This window comes from Malania oleifera, chromosome 11 (assembly GCF_029873635.1).
Source record: "Malania oleifera isolate guangnan ecotype guangnan chromosome 11, ASM2987363v1, whole genome shotgun sequence".
NCBI classification, from domain to species: Eukaryota; Viridiplantae; Streptophyta; class Magnoliopsida; order Santalales; family Ximeniaceae; genus Malania; species Malania oleifera.
In genome coordinates, this window is record NC_080427.1 from 23584183 (window position 1) to 23601501 (window position 17319).

At 30.7% G+C, this 17319-nt stretch overlaps 1 protein-coding gene across 2 annotated transcripts; it reads left to right on the forward strand.

Annotated features, from left to right (window-relative positions):
• Positions 1-4885: 4885 nt before the first annotated feature.
• LOC131168599 (probable E3 ubiquitin-protein ligase LOG2) lies at positions 4886-11338 on the forward strand. Of its 2 annotated transcripts, none has more exons than XM_058128155.1 (5): positions 4886-5090; positions 5195-5878; positions 10213-10705; positions 10865-11030; positions 11118-11338. In XM_058128155.1, exons 2-4 carry the CDS (start codon positions 5391-5393, stop codon positions 10997-10999), a joined length of 1116 nt encoding a protein of 371 aa, XP_057984138.1. In that variant the 5' UTR covers positions 4886-5090; positions 5195-5390; the 3' UTR covers positions 11000-11030; positions 11118-11338. The 2 variants fall into 2 exon arrangements, with proteins under 2 accessions (XP_057984138.1, XP_057984139.1); XM_058128156.1 differs by having other exon boundaries at positions 4903-5090; positions 11107-11338.
• Positions 11339-17319: the final 5981 nt, after the last annotated feature.

The following is a 17319-nucleotide window of genomic DNA, read 5'->3' on the forward strand; positions in this document are numbered from 1 at the left end:
AAATGTTTTCTAATTTTTCTATAAAAATTTTGAAACTGTACAAATAAAGTGACATTTTTGTCACTGTTACAAAAATGGAAATGAAAAATAAAGATATTACAAGGAGAAAATAGTACCAACATTGTTTATTTTTACTCATTTGTTTTATACAAATATTGTAAAAATAAAAAAATTTAACTAATTTTTAATTAGTCTTTAGAAAATCAAAAGTTAAAAATAGAATTTATTTTTGTACAACTAAACAAACTCTAAATTCTAACCAATATCTAAGAGACATTTTTCCTCACACCATTACATTTGATACCTCAACTCATTCTTTTAGCCTTTGGGACTTTGATTCTTGAGACTTTAATTCTTTCTACGTAGAATAGTACATACATATATACATTGACCATAAAACATGAAAAACTTCTCGAGACTTTGATTCTTTTCCTCTCTCATTTTCATGAAGTGTAATTGGTCGAGACTATGAGGACGCATTTATTTTGATGGCTCGAGTTGTTTGACTAATTGAGCATATCTATGTTGATAAGAATACGAGCTATAACCTCGATTTAATTTACTCAAATAATCATTAATAATCTGCACTATTTATTTACCAAAGGAACCTGGATTGATTTTCAACTTACACTTTTTGACTTTAATTTGCCTAAAAAATCTACTTTTACTCAAAGAGATAGTCACTATTTACCAAAACAAGTGATTGAGCAATCTCAATACCAAAACAATTGGACTGTCCCTCACTTGTATTATATGTAATTTTTTCATTAAAAAATGTTTTGCTCTATGAGCAACAAGCTTTGTTATAAATAATAATTCAAAAATATAGGACACTATTCACCAAAATCCTGCTGAGCACCATACCCTTCAATTTTGGTATAGTCCCAAATAACCATTGAACTGAACTGGTATCCCATTAAATGGGACAAAGTTTGAACTCCTCACGACTTCACATCACAGGAAGGTCATTGGGCTTTAGGACCCAACTCTTGGACTTCCATACAGAAGCATCTAGAATATTCAACCATTCTTGTCTACCATTCTATAGGATATTAATGTTATTTTTCAAAGTCTATATAGTAAGTAGGAGGAAAAATAGAGCACCTATTTTAATCACCCTTCTCACCTCGTCATATCATTAGTTTGTGATCTTTATTTTATGTTTGGAGAGATTTTAAATTTGAATTTGTATTGAGTTTCACAAGATGTAATACATAATTAGATTGAAATTTGTCCACTTCTGTCCAAATTTAAATTTAAAATCAGAATTTTATGCTCCCAAATGCAGCATTAGCCTTTCTCTTTATATAAGAAAAAATTCTACTCTTTTAGGCTATGTTTGGAACTGGGAAAACACTAAGGAAAGAAAAAAAAAATATGAAAGAATTCACATTTTCATGTTTGGTTATCAAGGAAAGTGAAAAATAAAATAAAATAAAAATACACCAAATTTATGAACAAAATTTTGAATCTACTCACTATTAATATCTGACTTTTTCATATTTTCAATCATATTAAAATAAACTTTCATTTTTAATAGTATTTAACATAGAAAGAAAATACAATGGGAATGAGTTTCCCCCTCCTTTTTATTTTCTTTACTTTTTCCAAGTAAAATCCACCAAACCGACTCTTAATTTATTGAAAATTCACAAGGTTTGGTCTATGTGAATTTGTTCTTTTCCCACACTTCTTTTTGGTTTAGTTTGAAAGTTCACGTTGAGCTTGAACAAAAAAACATTGCAGGTTTCATTTTCCATACCTCTCAAAACTATCACAAGAGAAAAAAAATCCATTTAGCTTTGAAAAATATTTTCCATTTTTTAGTTTTTAATTTCTTAAAAAATTATAAAAATTCATCTTACTTTTAATTTTTTAAGATTCATATTAAAAAATAAAAATAAAAATAAATAAAGTTTGTTTAAATGTGCAAAATAGTTCTTTAATTTTTATTTTTAAATTTTAAAATAATAACTAAAAAGACAATTAAATTTCCAATTTGATATTCCTATACGTAAAGTACATGTTAGAAATCTTGAAAAATAATGCAAAAAATGTTTTCTAACTTTTCTATAAAAATTTTGAAAATTTAAAAATAAAGTGACATTTTTTTCATTGCTAAAAAAATAGAAATGAAAAATAAAAATATTTCCATAAGAAAATAGTATCAACATTGTTTATTTTGAATCATTTATTTTATATAAATATTATAAAAATAAAAATAACTCATTTTTAATTATTTTTTAGAAAATTTAAAATATTTTTTTGTTACGACTAAACCAACTCTAAATTTTTACCAATGTTTAAGAGACATTTTTCCTTACACCATCACATTCGATGAAAGTGGCCTTAGCTCATTCTTTTGGTCCTCGAGACTTTGATTCTTGAGACTTTGATTCTTTCTACATAGAATAGTACATACATATGCATTGACCATAAAACACAAAAAAAACTTCGATAATATTCAACGCAGTTTAATTAACCTTTTATTTGATTAAAAAATAAATAAAGTTCGTAAAATGTTCACTGAATTTGAGATTTTATGGATGATAATACTTTCATTCTCGCTGCAAAGTGTTTTTTTTTTTTAACTAAAGGAGGGTAACACCTCCAATTATTTATTGATATACCCTCACTTTTGACGGAGGAATACCGTAGTTATAAGACAAGTAATGAGAAATTATATATAAAATAGATATTAAAGACCTCCCAAAAACATCACCAACAACCAATCAAAACAGGACTCCAAATCCAAACAAATCTAAATTAGAAACAGATCAAAATAGCATAGACACCTTAATTTTTACCAAGCCTTCCTGAAAAGACCTGGTATGGTATAGTTGACTTTAAGTCAAATTAAAGTTCCGATTGTTTCAAGTTTTGAGTCCTTGTCAAAATTAGAGTCTCATTTTAAATAAAAAAATATAATAAAAAATATAGAAGAAAAAAAAAAAAGCATCACCAAAATTTCCAATTCAACCCTCCTTAAGGTTGCCTTTGGGACAATAAGAACATGGGAAGATGATTGATTTGAATGCACATGGAATGCAATTTAAGGCATGTAAGACATGAAATTAAGGCTCGATTGAGCAATTGTGGAGAATTAGGCTTACTCCTATGAGGGAGATGACTTTTATTCAAAGGACACTAGTTGGAACTCACAAGTGAGGGGAGATATTGTTGAGAGTTTCACTTGTTAATTTGTCCCACATTTGAAAAAGAGAGCGGAGGATGGGTTCTTATATGCATGGTTGGATCCAAGACCTATAGGTTTAACTTTTAAGTCAAGTTGTTACTCACTAATGTATATCAAGTCTAGATGAGAACTCTCCCAAAACTAACATTAATCATCTTTTGTAAGGACTCTTTGGAAGTAGAGATTGTCGGTTCTTTAATCATCCTTTCTCTACAACCATTTGCTAGATAGATGTTGCGGTTGTCAACTTCCTATTTTTTTTTCTCCAGCTACGCACAGAGCTGAGCTGGCTATCTTCTTTAAGAAATTCAACCTCTTTAACCATCCAAAGTTTCTAAGGGATGATACTACAATTCAACCTATTCAACCACCCAAAGTTGCTAAGGGATGCTACTATCTACCGTATTTGTAAGCTAGAAATGCTTTACTTTTTGAAAATTCTCTACTTGGTGTTGATATAACACTTTTAATAAAATTACTTTTCTTTTGGTTGATGATGGTGGGTCTAAGTCTAAAAGAAAATAAATAGGGGGTTCTGAAAATTTCTTTTTCCCACCCAAATATAATGATAAAACAAAGTTGGCTAAAAAATCAACAATCCTATATATTGCTCTTTTGATGCGTGTGCTAATTCATACTAGTAATTTATGAATAAGATTTCTTCACAACATTTAACAAGGCATGCCTCTGGATGAACAATTATTTTTATGCAAAATGTAATTGTTAAGATATAAGGTTAGTCAGTTGCCTTAACTTGTTCCTTTTCTTTTTTTGTTTTTTACTTTCTTTGCTCGCTATATTGTTTCCCATGTTCAAACTTTAGTACATTCATCTTTACCTTCTTTTAAAGCAAAAAAAGGAGGTTTTTACATACTTTCTTCTAACTTGGACAAACATATGCATGTTATTTATTTAAACTATGGGCGCAGCATAATACATGTATAAGTTTCATGACTCCTAATATTAATTTAACATCTCTATCGATAATGATATCATATTTTTACTATTATGCCTTTTTGTCTAGTGAAAATTACAAATAATTACATGGGTTGGGGGGGGGGGGGGGGGAGAGATTAGGAACTTGAAAACTAGACAAATTTATTTATTTATTACAAATTTTAGTAGTGAATTTTTAGCATTTCTTGTATAAAAGTAATTTAATTGTTAAGCCTTGAAAATGTTTCAAAGATTAATTCTAATATTTTTAATTCAAAAATTAAAAAATGGATAAATTTGTGTGAATCAATTAAATATGTCACTTCTTTTTAATAAAAAAGAGATTCATGCATTTCAATATTCATTTATCTTTATTTTAATTTAATAACTTTTTTAAATACAAAATAAGATGTGATCTCAAGATCAAAATTTTAAATATTTATTTTTTGAATCTATAAAAATAATCATATTAGATATTTAATTACACAAATATATATTGTAAAAGTTTCAGATTGAATATCAAATAATTAAATAATTACATATTGTTAAATAATTTTCTACCTTATTTTCAATTAAAATCTAATTTCACATTTTCTTGTAGAACAATTTCTCAATAATTTTTTAACTCTTCATTATTCCCTAAAGAATATCAAATATATAGTAGTAAAATTATAAACTAAGGAAATGATGTCATTCTCATCGTCTCGCCGTACAGCTATATAATGATTAACAATTAAAATTTAAATAAACGGTGAGAGAGCGATGAAAGCAGCTCACTTTGGCATAGGCTGGTTGTCTCTTTCAGCTGTTGCGGTGTTGGTAGTGGAGCTTTACGCAATCCCATTACCGTTCCCCAAGCCCATCGAAAGATTCGTTTCCCTCTCTCTCTCTCTCTCTCTCTCTCTCTCCCAAATCGTCGCGAACACAGAATTTTATTCGCTTAAAAATCTACTTCGAGGTTCGTTTTTCTCTTCTCTGATTTTACGGGTTTGGTTTTATTCCTTCTCTTGTTTGGGCGCAGGGAGAATAAAAAGAAAATCTTTTTTTCTCAATGCATTACAGTTTCCTGCTGAAAGCAAAGCAAGAATGAGAGATGAAGGAAACAGAAGAAAATCATGAAGGAGTGGAACGGATTACAGACACCTTCTTCCACATGTGGCTCCAGCGCCTTTTGAATTGAAGAGTGAATTTGGTTTTCGGGCGAATTAGGGCTTTCTGAATTTCGACTTATTTGATTTGTGTTCGGAAAGGGGAAGTAATGGGTAACGTCATAACTAGCGGGGCAAACGGCCGCCGGCGAAATGGCAGCCGCCGGAGCCACCCGCCCCCGCCGCCTCCGCAACCACCGCAGCCCGAAATTACTGCTAATCGGTACGTTTTCGCCGCTGCTACCCCTTACCCTTCCCAATACCCAAATCCTAATCCACCGTCCTACTACCAGTACCAAGGATATTACCCGCCGCCGCCTCCGGTGGTGCCGCTTCCGTTGCCGGCTCCTTATGATCATCACCACCGTGGAGCGGTGGCGCCGCCTCACATGGACCCTGCGCGTCCGAATTGGGTTGGTGGTCGATACCCTTGTGGAACTGCCGTCCCTCCTCCAGCCACTTGCATCGAGCATCAGAAAGCTGTTACCATACGCAACGACGTTAATATTAAGAAGGAAACTTTGAGGATCGAGCCAGATGAGGAGAACCCCGGCCAGTTACTTGTTGCATTCACTTTCGATGCCACAGTTGCAGGAAGGTAAAGTTCTTTGTGAATCTAGCTTTGCAAGAAATTATAATTAATGCTTCAGAAATTATGCTAAATTAAAACTCAACATGCAAATGGAGTGCTAGAGTTGCAGAGATACAGATGGGCTGCTCTAGTTCCTCTTTGGGGTAGTTCTATGCATGTAGATTCATTTCTTTATGCGATTTTGAAGTTGTACGGGTAGATTGATTGAGTTTTAGATCTAGGCTGCTTTTCTTTCTCTGTTTGCTTCTGTTATTTTTCGTCTATCCTTTTTAATCATTTGACGTTCTTTATGCTGTTGTTGACTAAGTGAAAATGCGGTTCGGTCATAGGGGATAGAACTGGTAATTTGGTGGCAGTTCGAAAATTTGGAGAAATATTTTGATCCTATGATAACTTCCAGATATTCCCTTGGAGGTGAGGTTGCTTTCATAGATTTTCCCCTTTCTGTGCAAATTCTGGTTTGTGAGCATTTGGGAATTTTACAGGTTAACACTTAGTTACTTTAATTGACTTATGCCTTTTACTTAGTAATCCAAATAACAAAAGTAATCCATTAGTTAGAAGTTACATGAGTTGCTTTTATAGTTTTAGTAGTCATCCCAAACATGATTAATCCCATTTGCACCACAACTTTATTTTATTCAACATCAACGAAGATAAACCATCTCTAAATTTATTGTACATACCTGGAGATAGCATAGTTCCAGTCTTAGTACAGGAAATACATCGACATCATTGTTTTCAAATTCTTGCCAGATTGATGTGTGAGTAATGCTTAACCTGATCCAAGATTCAGGAAGCCTATGATTCTAACAATCTTAATTTGATATAAATTTTTATACTTACAATGGATCGTGAATGTGGCAAACTCTATTATGATGATGCTGACCTCTAATTAAGTTAACTCTCATAATTCATAAAGATAGATTGCTTCTTATACTGAGTATGCCTTTGAGAAATCTATGCAATAATAGAGGTGTCTTGGCAATTGTGTGGACTACATGGCACATCCACCATGGTAAAATGGTCCATTTGATAATGAACTTTGACATTTGTTAATTTTAATATTTTTCTCTGGATCATGGTGGCTTTTGTATAATGCATGGTGCAAGGTGGGTAGTTGTAAATATTTTAAGCAAATAATTGAAGTATTTTTGTGAAATTTTATATACTCATTGAAAGGTCCATTTGCAACACTTGCACTTTAAGTGTAGTGGGTTTTTCTACCATATCTGTTTCCTAAGGTTCACACACATAATTACACGTATTTTTTCTATTATAATACTATAATTTTGTGATAATTTTAAAATCTGAACAGGTCTTCAACACAGAAAAAGGAACTAGGTGGTCAAACAGTTGGACTAGTGGGTCAAATTGGTGGTTGAACCATTGGCATCATCACGCCATATATATAGATATACACGCACATACATATTGCAACAATGATATTATAAAAAGAACGGTGACCATAGTCATTTATTAGTTACTTAGAATGAAATTTAATAGCTAAGGCATTCTAGATAAAATTTATATTTTTTTTAAAAAAATTTAAAATTTATTATTATTAAAAGAAAACAATAGGGAGAGAAATAATCTTGGGGTCATTTTTATTAATTTTGTATGCATATTAATTATAACTATATTTAAGATTTACTGGAAAACAATGCAAAAAAAATGGTTTAGTACAATGGCAGGGCATGGGTTGGATTTTGCAAGAGGGTTCAAGTTCCATAGGCTTCGACTTCTAAATGATTTATTTATTTTTTAAGGTAAGAACCAAGGATGTAGGAATTGGGTTGACTTGCAGGCCACAGCTGACCCTGGTTCAGGCTGGTTCAAGCCAGTTTTGACTGGGTCAGCCAGGTTTGTTGCCATTTCATCATTTCCGGTTCTAAGGATTAGACTAGACTAGTCTTGTGATCAGTTCTCGTCCAATCTGGTCGGACCGGCTGATCGGATCTGAGATTTAAAATTATGAGTTTACGTATATAATTACATATGTATAGAAGCTGCAATTACATAATTAATTTGTATAAAGAAGCTTTATATCTTTTAAGCGAAATAGAAAAGTTTAAGGAAAAGAAGAATGAGTTGTATATGGTTTTTATTGGCATAGAGAAAACTTATGATAGGGTTTCTAAGGAAGTTGTATGGTGGTTTTAGAATAAAAAATAAAAAATAAAAAATAAAAAATAAAGGGATAAGTATACTAATGTTATTAGGGATATGTATGACGGAGTAATGACTAGCGTTAGGACTATAGGTGGAGAGTCTAAGAAATTTTCTATCACAATAGGTGTACATCAAGGATTTGCTTTGAGTCTTTGTCTTTCTGCACTTGTGATGGATGAACTTATTAGGAGCATTTAAAATGAAGTTCCATGGTGGCATCGGTATATTATGTTTGTAGATGATATTTTTTTTATTGAAACTAAGGTTGGAGTAGAATTTAAGTTAAAATTATGGAGATAAACTTTAGAATCTAGAGGCTTTTGGGGATAAGTAGAAAAAAATAGAATAATATATATAAATCATGGTGCACAAATCTCCCGTTTATGTGGGGTTCGAGGAAGGGGCAGACCAAGGTGACTTTTAGTCATAGTAGGAGGAATTTGGAAAACAAATTAAACTTTATGGTCAAAAACTTAATAGCACTAGTAGATTCCGATACTTTGGATATATTATGCAAGCTAAAGAAGAAATTGAAAAAAAAAAAAAATGCAATGCATAAACTTAAAGCAGGTTGGATAAAATAGAGAAGTATTTCGAGTATACTCTATGATCATTTTTATAGGACAGCTATAAGACCAACTATGTTATGTTAATCAAATTATTGGGGCACTAAGAAATAACGTATCCTAAAAGTAAAAGTTGCTTAAAGAAGAATGTTAAAGTGGATGATTGGTATAATGTTAAAAGATAAATTCAGGTTTGAACATATTCGGGTAAGGTTGGTGTAGTTTCTGTAAAAGATAAGATGAACGACTCAGATGGTTTGGGCACTTGCAATGTGAGCACCATGTGGAGGAGTAAACTAATTTACTGTGAGAGGTAATAGAAGGGGTAGGGTACACCTAAAATAACTTGAGAGGTAATAAATTGCTCACAATCGTGTAAATTAGCAGAAAAAGATTTATGTAGCCTACCCCACCTAGTGAGACTTAAGGCTTGGTTTGTTTTTTTTATAGAAACTGTTTAACTTGAGTTTATTTTTTAAATGTAATGCCAGTGAAAAATGTTTCCGAATTCCTCATCATGGCATATGTAGTTGCAGGTGTTGGTGGAGGGGAGGGGTGAGAGGGGTGGGGATTGGTTGTAGACGCTGTGTTTGAGATCCATGTCTCTTGTATCAGTTAAACATGAGATTGTGTAGATGATCTGCTGATTCATTAGGACCTGACCTAGTACTTCATTATCCTATGGTTAGAATTCCAAACATTAGAAGGGAGAAGCCTTTAGTTGGCATATGCACATATTACCACATGACTGGATGTATGGAAGTAACAGTTGGTTATGAAAAATCTTGTGATAGTTTTCTACTTCAAATGGTTTACTGTAGAATTTTAGATTATCCCCACAAAACTTTGATTTTAGAATGGGTTAAATGTTCAAGTATTAATAAATATAGTTGCCTTCAACTCTTATTATCTCTTTTTTTAATGGTTTTTCCTTGGGACATGTTTAATTCTAATGAATCATTCTTCAAAAAAAATATTGTCACAATATTAATGCAAATATGATTAGAAATGATCTAAAAGTATGCTTCTGGCATTTGATAGCACAGAAAACTATACTTATTGGTAGAATTATGCAAAGATAGTCTAACAGAATAATGATGTTGAAAACCATATATTCAGCTTATATTCAGCTAGTCTCGAGTCGAAATAGTAAAGGCACAATGGAGGAAGGTTTCCTGAAACACTAAGCTGAAGGGCGTCATTGTTTTTGTGGGCTTCTACTTATGTGTGTGTAAATCTAGAGACTTTTGCTTCATTTCATCATTAAGCTATTTCATTTTATAATTATTTATTGTTGCAAGATTGTGGCAGTCTTTTAAGCCAGTGAAAGCTCAATCTGAGTTTGGTATTTAGAATTAAAGGCAGGCAATACACTGTGATGATCCTTCAGTGTTTATAGGCTCAGCTCGGTATTTTGTGGAAAGAATATCCAGGGAATCGTACCATAGAATTGAATTATGATATGCTATTGATGTGGAAGATCTGCCAATACTTAGTTGTTTTGGAGTTCCTATTTTTAAGATAGCTTGGTTATGTTCTGTGATTAGTATGTATTCCCAACATCTCCTGTGAAATGTTTCATTCCTTTTGCTTTTGAGACAGTGTCACTATTATTTTCTTCGCAAAAGAAGGTGAAGACTGTAACCTGACGCCAGTAGTGCATGAAAGCTTATATAAACCAGTTATAGTACATTTCCAGCAAGGTCTGGGCCAGAAATTTAAGCAACCATCTGGAACAGGGATAGATTTCACCATGTTGGAAGATGCAGAGTCACTGAAGCAGGGTGAATTGGATGTGTACCCTCTAGCCGTGAAGGCAGAGGCAGCCATGATTAGCCAGAATGGATCTGATGGAAATCCTGAATTTTCGAATTCCCAGATAACTCAGGCAGTGTTTGAGAAGGAGAAAGGAAAATATCAGGTGAGGGTGGTGAAGCAGATCCTGTGGGTCAATGGGATGAGGTACGAGCTACAGGAGATCTACGGGATAGGGACATCAGTTGATGGTGACTTCGATGGGAATGACCCAGGAAAAGAATGTGTTATCTGCCTGTCGGAACCGCGTGATACCACTGTGCTTCCTTGCAGACACATGGTAAATGTGGTCTTTTGCTTCTCATTTTGCTGGCTGCAGAATCTTGCATTCATTTACCACCATTTTCAGTTTTAGCAGAGTGATGTTGGTTTTATTGATTGATCAGTCAATACTCCGATGATATTAATCGAACTGTTGTCATTTTTTATCTTGATGCAGTGTATGTGCAGTGGATGCGCTAAGGAATTGAGACTCCAAACAAATCAGGCATTCCAAACAAACCGCTGCCCGATTTGCAGACAACAAGTTGAGAGGCTCTTGGAGATAAAAGTCAACAATGGGTCTGGTGATTGAAGTTAGGTTGTGCTGCTGCCACCACTCCACTGTAATTCTTCTTTGGCCCATCTTCTTCATTTTGTCTTTGAATTTTTAAACTCTTATTTCTATTTATTTATCTTTAGTTGTTTTGCAGTTCCCTGGTTTTTAACAATCCGACTGGATATAATTCTTGGTGTGCATCTTGCCTTGGATTTTCTGGGTGAAGGCATTGCACTGGAAATGTTTGTGAGCTGCTGATGCCTTCTGTATGTATCTGTGTGTTGTGGCATTTCCTGTGAATGTAATGTTGAGTTATGATACTAAATATGTAAGCATTATATGTTTGGTTTTGTGAAAATGATCATTTAAGCTAAATAGTTTTTTTTTTTTAGTAATTTTAAATGATCATGTGGCAGTGTCAAACTCATTTTTAATTTTTTTTAAAAAAGAAGGTAAATTCGTAACCACAGGGACCCTTATTTCCAAATTAAAGTAATTATCATTAATATAGAAACTGCATGTGAATTATTATTTAATCTTTTTGTTAAAACTATTATTTATTTAGGCAACTTCTTGTCAAAATATTTTAATATTTAGAATTAATTTGTTTTTACTAAATCATTTATTTTATCCATATTTTTTTTAAGTAAGATTAAAATAAAATGATCATATGAATGCAAGTACAATTAAAATAATAATTTTTTGTAAAATTTTGAAAAAAATTAAAAATAGTTAGTCATTTATAGAATATTTTTACTATATTTTAATTTTCATATATTATGTTGTTCTTTTAAAGTGAATTTTGAAATGTCATAATTATGTAAAATAATTATACTTTTATTATAGTTTTTTTTAATTTATATTATTTTATACTTTTATAATAATATTTTATAATTGTTATTTGATTCAATAACAAAAATAATCTGTGTTGACACATTTGCATAAAAGAAGTGATGACCAGTTCCTTGATAAAGATTAGTCAAATAAGTGTATAATTCTTTTACATTTAAAATGGTATATGCAGAAATTTTTAAGACTACACATTGAAATCCATGATCACAATTTTTTCATTGTTATATGTATATATATTAAAAAAAATAAGTAAATTATAAAAATAATAAAATAATATTAATAAGGATTTTATTATTTTGTTGAGGAACATAGTTTTCTTTTTCCAATATTGACAATAAAGCCTGCTTGCCCGACAAAGAAAACAAGACATCATGTCTTAAATATACTTTAATTAAGACATTTGGTCTCCAATTTGAAAACTCATCGTTTTTTTTTTAAGACATTTTAAATATAGTCTTAATAAGTCGAACATTTTATGATTGGTAGATTCTAAGTCATATATGGTGAAAATGCCCCTTTTAATATCTCACAGTAAAAATTCTATTAACAGGATACTCTGGGGCATGTTTGATATCGTTGTTATTTTTTGTTTTCTATTTGTATTTCTATACAATGAAGAAATAGATTATAAAAACACATTTACTTATATTGTCACTCTCTCTTTCTATTTTCGATTTTCAAATATTTGTGAAAAAGTAAAAACCAAAATTTATAATTTTCATTTGTTTTGATAACTTGTTAGCAAATTTTAATATTTAGAAATAATTTTTTAAATTAAATCATTCATCTTGTGTGCATTCGTTAGTTTAAATTAAAGTAAAATGACCATACATATTTGAATATAGTTAAAATAAAAATATACATAAATTTTTAAAAGTTAAAAAAATGATAAGTCAACTATACATTATTTTTACTATTTTTCAAGTGTCATGTACAATAAGGTTGTTATTGTAAAATGGATTTTGAAAATATAACAATTAAGTAAAATAAGTACAATAATTTTAATTTTTATTATGATATTTTAAAATTGTGTTATTATACACTTTCATTATTTTAATCATATATTTTTTAAAAAATATTATTTGATTTAAAGACAAAAATGAGCATGTTTTAATTAAAATATAAATTTATTTTAACTTTAGAAATATTAGCAAACAAGTTGATTTCTTTTCTACTTTTGAATTTTAGCTTTCATTTCTAATTTTTTTTTTCGTAATTTTTTTATAAAGCTACGAAACGGAACATATATATTGCATTCTTTAAGGTAGTGCATTATTTGAATGGGTTCAAAATTATATATTATTATTATCATCCAATTTCACACTACATGGTTTTTATTTGTAAAATCAAGATTTTGAAACTCATGAATATCATGTTATAATCCTAAACCTCTAAAAAGCCACGTAGTGCGCGCAATACCGTAGTATTACTTATTAATTGAAATTAATAAACCTTATATTTTTATTTGTTAAAAAAAATGAACATATGTACTACTAAGGTGATTCCCTTATTTGATGTCATCTTTCAAAATCTAAAATTAACCTTATATAAAATATATTTTTATTTTTTGAAAAAAATGAACACTTGAGGATGTAAGAGTAAAAATCACAATCCGCATTTAACCATTCTTAAAAAATTGGGAAGTAGTTTTTCTTTTCCTATAACCTCTTCATCCAGTTTCCCAAATGTACTTATACTATCTAATATTTTGATATTTTTTATTTTTTTCACAAATTTTGATATTTTTTATTTTTGATAATTTTAGCATACTTCTTATTTAAATTATATTTACTTTTTATATTTTTTATTTTTGATAATTTTAGCATACTTCTTATTTAAATTATATTTACTTTTTTTTTAATACAATATAATTTTGAAATTCATATTTTACTATTCAAACTTTAATTCTTTTATGTTTCGATAAATTTATTGAAATTTATTATTTGAATTTGGATCACTTTTTACCACTAAATTTTTTAATAATATATCATATTACTTGTTTAGTTAGATGATACATGAACTGTTATACGTTTATATTATTTATTTAGTTAGATAACACATGAACTGTTATACGGCCCCGTCATCCTCCTCCGCTTTGACTCCCATTGCATTACTCTTTTAAATATATATATTAATTTTTTTAGTGACTAAAATATTTTGTGGGAGTGTTTACTACTATTTTGTTCACTATTAAAAAAATGCTATAGTATCTTTTAAGAAATTAAAATACAAAAATACAAATATTAACATGGCCAATTTTTTTAATATTAAAATTCAAATTTTCATTATTTTAAATTTTGATAATTTTTATTCTTTCAAGTTTTGATAATTTTAGCATACTTCTTTATTTAAATTATAATTACTTTTGTTTTAATATAATATAATTTTAAAATTAATATTTTAAAATTCAAATTTTAATTCTTTTAGATTTCGATAATTTTATTGAAATTTCTTATTTGAATTTGGATCACTTTTTACCACTTAATTTTTTTAAAAAATATATCATATTACTTATTTAGTTAAATAACACATGAATTGTTACTTTCTATTTAACACTATAATTGAACTGAAGGAGTTGAGTGAGGGAGGGCGGCGGGGCCACTGGCTATGGGGGAGCCATGGTTGAGTGCGTCTTCCCCACCATACAAAACCTTAAACCCTAAAGGGCTCTCGAAAATCAATGCATGTTGTGTAGAACTTTATAATCCAGTGAAATGCTTTTGCCTTTTAAATCTTATATATGCAAGCACTCTCGGTGAAAATCACGAATTGATGAAATAAACTATGAAGAAAGCACACAATTTGAAAATTTTCAAATCACTAATTTAATTTTTCAGAAATTGCAATGCAACACATGCATTGATCTTGCTTGATGTGCATTGCACAAAACTAAATTATTTTAGAAATCATCATCGTCATTATCTGAAGAAGAAGAAGAAGAAGAAGAGAATTACCAGAAATCGGAAGCGCAAACACTTAGATGTAAGAAAAACAAAGTGGGTGGAAAAATGAAGTTGGAAACCAAAAAAAAAAAAAAATAGATGTGCATTACCAAAGAAAATCCAGAAACAAAAAAATCTCAAAAATGACTGCAGCCCTATTCAAATACTGAAATAAACAATCCATCAAACCTAAATTATCATTTCTAATCAATTTAGAGCACCAAGATTAAATTTAACAAAAAAAAAAAAAAAGATGTGCATTACAGAAGAAAATCCAGAAACAAAAAAATCTCAAAAATGACTGTAGCCCTATTCAAATATTGAAATAAACAATCCATCAAACCTAAATTATCATTTCTAATCAATTTAGAGCACCAAGATTAAATTTAACAAACACATAAAATAAGTTTATCTAGATGTCTATTCTAAGTTTCCCACGACCTTAATCCATATAAGAAAAAAAAAGAAAAGAGAAACCATAACAGAGAGAGAGAGAGAGAGAGAGAGAGAGAGAGAGAATTGACTAAGTTTAACTACTAACAAAAAACCTACTACTAAATTTAATAATTTGTTAATAAACTGCATCAAAACCTTGAATTCTCAAATTTAGTTGAATCTTTCCTAAATTTAGCCGAGTGTAGAGAGGGAGTCGGGGCCGATTGTGGCAAATGATATGAATAATGACTATTTTTAAATGAGAAAATGAAACAAAAAATGGAAGAAAACATACTAGTTGATTCGTCAAGATGCTATAGAATGATAGAATAAAAAAAATAGAGAGGGGGAGAAGAGGATTTGGATGAGAAGAGCTCCACTTTTAGTGGGATTGTTGGAGGCCGATTATTTAATTTTTTACTTTTATTCCTCAGTAAATAATTTATTCAGTAAATGAAGTAAATAATTATAAGAGGTTAATATGGGGATTTAGAAAGATGATCCCCCTGTAGAATAATAAAGTATAAAAAACACAAAGGGGGTGAGAGGATTTGGAGGAGAAGAACAGAAACTAAAAAAAGAAACTAACTCTGTTTTTAGTGGGATTGTTGCAGGTCGATTATTTGATTTTTTACTTTTATGCCCTTAGTAGATAATTTATTTGGTAAATGAATAAATATTTATAAGAGGTTAATATGGGGATTTAGAAAAATTATTGACTTTTTGAGTTCGATCCCTGGTTTTGATAATGACAAACTGCAAATTTCTTATGTATGTATCCAATGTTTGAGCAGACTTGATATGTTAGCGCACACACAAGGGAAAGGATACTGGAAGCCAAAAGACCTTAAAACTCACATCAACTAGCGTTTTTCACGGAAAGACAGAAGAGCAAAAAAAGAAGATATTTTGTTTTAATTGTATATGTATTTTTGTTTCATTATTTGGTCTATAATAATTTATGGTCTGTAATAACTGCATCACATGCATAATAGGTATTTATACTCAACATGACCATAAACTGACCATAGGGAACCACAGGACCTTAGTGATCAACGCCGGATTTTTGGGGATTAACTCTCAAAAAGACCTAGACTGACCTTAAGTTTCCCATGCATGCATAAATGAGTGCTCTATTAAAATTAAGTTAATCATCATAAGAATAGAGACAACTTTTTAGAGAGAAAAGGACCAAAATGCCCAAGGATGACATGTTCGGTCAATCGAACTTAGTTACATAGATCTTCAGTCGATTGAACCCCCATCGGGTCAACATGTTGACCGCTTAATCGACCGACCAGAAGTGTATAGGTAAGCCCTGGTTAACCGAACCTCCTTGGGTCAACAAGTTGACCGCTCGGTCGACCGACAAAGATTATATAAGCAACGCCCTGGTCGACCAAACCCCCACGTGGGAAATGTCAATCGCCCGGTCGACCGAACCTCCTAGTTCAAAATGACTCGGTCGACCAAACCACGCGGATTTGGAAAATCGCCTTTGAAATCCTCAAGTATGGTCGACCATCCTTCTAGTTCAAATTTCTCCCAATCGACCGAACCCAGACACTCGGTCGACTGAACCTTGAATCTGGTCAACCAAACCTCTCGGGTTGGCAAAATATTTACCGTAGTAAATCAGGGTTAATTTGCTTTAAACATCATTAAAATTTTTTCAAAATACCCAATAGATCCCCAACAGTAAAAATTTGAGGGATATCTATAAATACCCCCTCATTTGCCTTGATTAGTAAAAGATTAGAAAAAGTCATTAGCAAAAATCCTCTCAAATATTTTATACTCCTTTTACTATATACTCAATATTTCAAATATATTTTTATACACTCTCTTACATATTTATTAACAAATATCATTTTGAAAAAAAGAGTTTGTTTTTCTAAGTTCTCCTAACTTGCAAATCATTTGCAAGGTGTAGGAAGATTTGTTTGTGGTATTGTGCACCATTTCAAATCATTTTCAGGGCATTACTCTTACATATTCATATATATTTGAAAAGCCTTTTTAAGAGTTTTATTTGATTGTTTATTCCCACAATATTTCGTATATAAACATTTGATTGAGAATAACTTGTTTTTAACTTCCTAGTCTTTGCATTCAAATTGCAAGACT